Raw genomic sequence first — 4,727 nt, 5'->3', positions numbered from 1 at the left:
GTAACAATACTAATGGTGTAATCTTAGTCCTGAAAAGCAGGTTTATTGATTGTTTTTTATTTATATTATTGACAATGATATAACTGTAATTTTACTGAAATAAGTACACTTTAAAAGCTTTAATTCTTACTATAATACTAATAGTAATAGTCTCGCCAATTTTTAATGACTTACTGCGTCGTTAACGTTGGATCAGTCGGTTAATTTGAAAGGTTTCGAGCATCTTGCTATACTCAACCTGTAGCATTTTAATTTGGTTAAAGCAGTTCTTAATTTTTCTCGGATCTGTTCATATCCGAGATCCATAACTTGTTCTTGATTATTATTTTTAAATCTAAAAGCGGAAACACTATAATTTTAAGACTACCTCGGTTGCATTGTATAAGTTAACTACATCACTCCGGGCCGAATCCCACATTTTATTCATAGCCCTAAAAGTAAAAGTAAAACTTTTACGTTTTTATCTTCCAAACCCAACCCCCCCCCCCCCCATAAATAGGGATCCTGCTCTCCCCCTTTTTTTTTCTAAAAATTAAACTTGCAGGCCTTTATAATTTCAGGTAGTTAATTAAACAATTATGGAAAGCATTGTTCTAAAATAAAGCTAAAACCTATGACAATTGACATGGTCATTTGAGTAATGTAAAGTAAGACAATGGTGGAAGATAAACGTCTGTTTTATTTGAGAAATATGTCGTTTACCTACTTCTCGTTTATGGTTCAGTAGTTTGTGGAACTCAACCATCAAAATGTTTTTTATCCACTTTTTTTTCTTGCTATTGCAGTAAAAGTTAAACTTGTTTGTTTTACTTTTAGTTTTATAAGTAAAATATTGACGCCAATCAGCAAAGCTTTTATCTGACCATTAATACAAACTGTAACACTGACATTACAAATAGTAATTCAGTACAGATATATGCAAAATAAAACATTGTTCATATTAACTTAAAGAAATTAATGAATGTATTTATAATGTTTTATTTCTAAATCTTGAAAACGAAAATATATCTAATGATAAAAACATTTCAACAAGGAAAACTGTAAGACATACCATATCAACAAATATTGATCTGAGAACTTGCATATTGAAACATTAACTAAATAATTCTTGAAAACAATTTCATACAAACTATAAGATGTATGTATACAGTAATATAGACACAGACTATTATTATAGGTTTTTTGAGAAAATGAAATATATTTTTGTTCAAGTACTATTTTTTAAAATAATATATTTTCTCTATTGATGAAAGAGTGCAGATAATAAAACATATAAATTTCAAACATCTAAAGGCCTTTTTACCCTGAGTATTAGAAATAGAAGACTTATTCATTGGTCATTTCTTTTAGTTGTGTGGCTTAACTAGGTTTATCAAAAATGCGAAAAAAAAATAAAAATATGGAGGTTTTAAACTTTTATCAAAATGCTTTTGAAAATGAATATTCTAAGGATCATGTCCCAGAACTTTTCTTGAAGTTTTTGCATTTCTAATTGTCCATCAGTAGATAAGCTTTTAGCTTTTACAAAATTGAGTTTATAAATGCCCATTGTTTTAATTACTTTAGACCAAATTGTTGATATTAATGTTATATATATATATTTAAGGGAAAAGGAGAGAAAGACCTCCATAAAACATTTTTGTAAATACAGTGCAGTAACTAGCATCACAACAAAAGGCATGGAAACCAAAAATAACTTCATTTTAGAAAAGATTTGAAGAAATGTGATTAAATATGGAAGAACACTAGGATGAAGTTATAATGGAAATAAAAGGTTCTGGAAGTTACAAAGTGGAAGGAAGATTTTAACTACCATTCACAGTTAATCTTCTGGTAGTTTATGTTCAGCTGTCTCTTTAACTGTACATTGTCTTCTCCACCCACTAAACAGAACAATATTTATCATTAAACCAAAATTAATAATCATTATTCAATAGTATAATGAGAAAATATTTATAGTACATGTAAATAAAACATCTTTTAAAAGAGAACACAAAAAAAAATTGTGTAAGAATATACCTACACAATAAAATACAACAGTAAATTTGGATTCTCTTTAACTTACCTTTTAACTTTGATACATTAACCCTTAAATACATAAAAACATTATGTAGCACATATTTTCATGAAGGTGTTATACTCCATAAAAGTGGTGTTTACAAGATATAGTTTTCACTCAGAATTAGCAATCTTATGTTCATTAAGAGCATGTACATGTTATACATTGTAATGTGTTTACTCATTTTGATGAACTGCTTTAATAATGTGGGAATGGTCGTAGTCATTTAATAGATAAGGTACTGTATAGCTTTTACACTATTTACTTGGTACAATTACTGGTGTTCAAAAACTGTATTCAGTTCTTTTTGCATCTTCAAAAGAAAAAAAGGCCAGCTTCAAGAACGTTATATATCGCTCATTAAAACAGTTTCCGATATGACACATCACCCCTCTCACATAAATACCTATACTCGTTCAGTTCTGCCCTCTATATGCAATTTCTTTTTGCGCACGCCACAAGCCTTGAAACTCCCACCCATATGGAATTTCCTAATTCCAATGCGTCTCGCATGCAGATTATCATGCGACAACAAGAGCGCGACACACACTATTGACATATGTGATTTACCTCTATTCAATTCCACCAAACTTCTCGTTTGGTACTCTTACTATTAGTGTGATAACGTTTGGTTTGTGCGCTCTTCAAGTGTTTTATTTTCATATTTTTGTATTAATTTTTCTCAACAGGATTACTATTTATTATACAATAGTGATATTTGTAACTTGTTGAGTTATTCCGAAGTGGAATTGTTTTCTATTTCTACCCGGTTACTGAACTTATTACATCATAATTCATTACATAAACTTTATATTTGTTTCTGCCAGTGCCAACACATTTGTGTTTGGTTATTAATTTTGCATTATGAATTATACGTTACCACTTCGGAGGTTATATGTTCTATTAGCACATTTATACAGGCTTCAGGTCGCTGTATTCTGCGGGAAGATTTTTGGCTTTACTTCGTCGGGAGATTGATTGTCCAATGAACTGATTTCGTCAGTGGGGTCCCACACATTTGAAATACATTATAGTCCGCTGACTATGGAAAGATAAGACGTTCTAATGTTATGGTTTTTGAATAATTTTATTGTTAATATTAGCTGTCGTTATTTGGGTTCCACATCTTAAGTTTTATTGCTATTAGATTGGTTAATACTCATAGTCAAGTTCAGGTTAGCAATTAGTCTTAGATATCTTTTTTTTTTTCCCTATACCATTCGCTTAGGCTTACCAATACCATGGTATTTATTTTAGGATTATCTGTAATTCCTTTTACTGGTATATCAATCATCATTTTAACTATATTGATTTTTTTATCCATACATCACGTATCATACATATGGTATTGTTACCACACGCTTCCTTAATTTGATACAGTCACTTCTATTTCACTTTCGTTATTCTTTATCTGTTATCCTCCTTCCTATTCACTTGGTTTCTGTGGAAACCTTGAGCTGGGGTCCACACAAATTTCTCCCAATATTGTACATACGTATTGTTTGGTTAAGTTTTTATTTTACATTCGTTTGATTACCGTGTTGTTGTCGTTATATCACAGCAGTAGACAGATTATCAAATAAAATACGCTACTAATGTTGTTTGTGTTTGATTATATTCGTGGCAGCTGGAGTGTAACTCGGAGATAATTAGCATGCCATGTTTATAGTTCATATACATAATGACTTCCTATCCAGTGTACAGTAAACTGACAAAAGACATCTTGACGTGTAACCTTTTTTTGCAGATTTCTTTGAATAGAAACACGTACAATACCTGTCGTGTATTAATATTCATATATTGAGTTATTCCGAACTCTGACTCTCTTAAGGTAGCCATATGCCTCGTCATCTAATTAGTGACTCGCATGAAAGGATGAACGAGATTTCCACTGTCCCTATCAACTATCTAGCGAAACCACAACCAAAGGAACAAGCTTGGAGAAATTAACCTGACCCCTGTTAAATATCTTGTTTTCGGTTTACCCATGGTTTTATTTACGGGTTAATCGATTATCAGGTTAGATATTTTCTCTACAACACAACATCACTAACCTTGTTATTTTCACTAAGTCTGTATAGGTTTGATCTGAAGTTAACGTCTGTTACACAGCAGCTTGTACACTTGCGAGTTAGAGATTATATAATTCGATGCATTACTGAGTGGCTTTGAAGATAGTAAGAAATGTTAAAATAATGCTTGGTATATATTTCATACAACAACTTGTTTCATTATTTGCAACTGTTACGATGATTAACAATAAGTGTTATTAACAGTACTTGCCCATATTATAAACCGGTTTCGTACTTCCAACCTTGTTATTTTCACTAAGTCTGATGTATAGGTTTGATCTTAAGTTAACGTCTCTTACACAGCAGCTTATACACTTGTTAAAACCACAACGTAGACAAATATGGCCGAATATTATGTCGGCCAGGACTGCAGAAAGGTATACGAAGCGTCCGACTCTTGTAGCATCATTGAACCGTTCTTATGAAAAAACATAACCCCAACATGTGACATATTTCAACAGTTATTAGAGAAAATACTACACCTATTAGTTAAAGAAAGTTTTTAATTATATTGTAATTAAAGAGACATAAACGATACATAACAAACACGTTATTTCGATTATACTGTATCACAAGAAGACGCACGTATATATATA

The 4,727-nt window shown here is 31.1% G+C and overlaps 1 protein-coding gene across 2 annotated transcripts in view; it reads right to left on the bottom strand.

Moving 5' to 3' along the window:
* Positions 1-659: 659 nt before the first annotated feature.
* LOC106461742 (calpain-A-like) overlaps positions 660-4,727 on the bottom strand; it is an 80,853-nt gene continuing 76,785 nt past the window's right edge. The window contains exon 20 of one of the 2 annotated variants that reach the window (XM_022388774.1): positions 660-1,883. In XM_022388774.1, coding sequence (XP_022244482.1) covers positions 1,857-1,883 — 27 coding nt within the window. In that variant the 3' untranslated portion in view covers positions 660-1,856. The remainder of the gene's footprint in view (positions 1,884-4,727) is intronic. The other variant, XM_022388775.1, reaches the window with a different exon arrangement.

The sequence above is a fragment of the Limulus polyphemus genome, unplaced genomic scaffold (genome assembly GCF_000517525.1).
Source record: "Limulus polyphemus unplaced genomic scaffold, Limulus_polyphemus-2.1.2 Scaffold1022, whole genome shotgun sequence".
Lineage (NCBI taxonomy): Eukaryota > Metazoa > Arthropoda > Merostomata > Xiphosura > Limulidae > Limulus > Limulus polyphemus.
The sequence above is the reverse complement of the archived record's forward strand: the minus strand, read 5'-3'. Positions and strand labels throughout refer to the sequence as shown.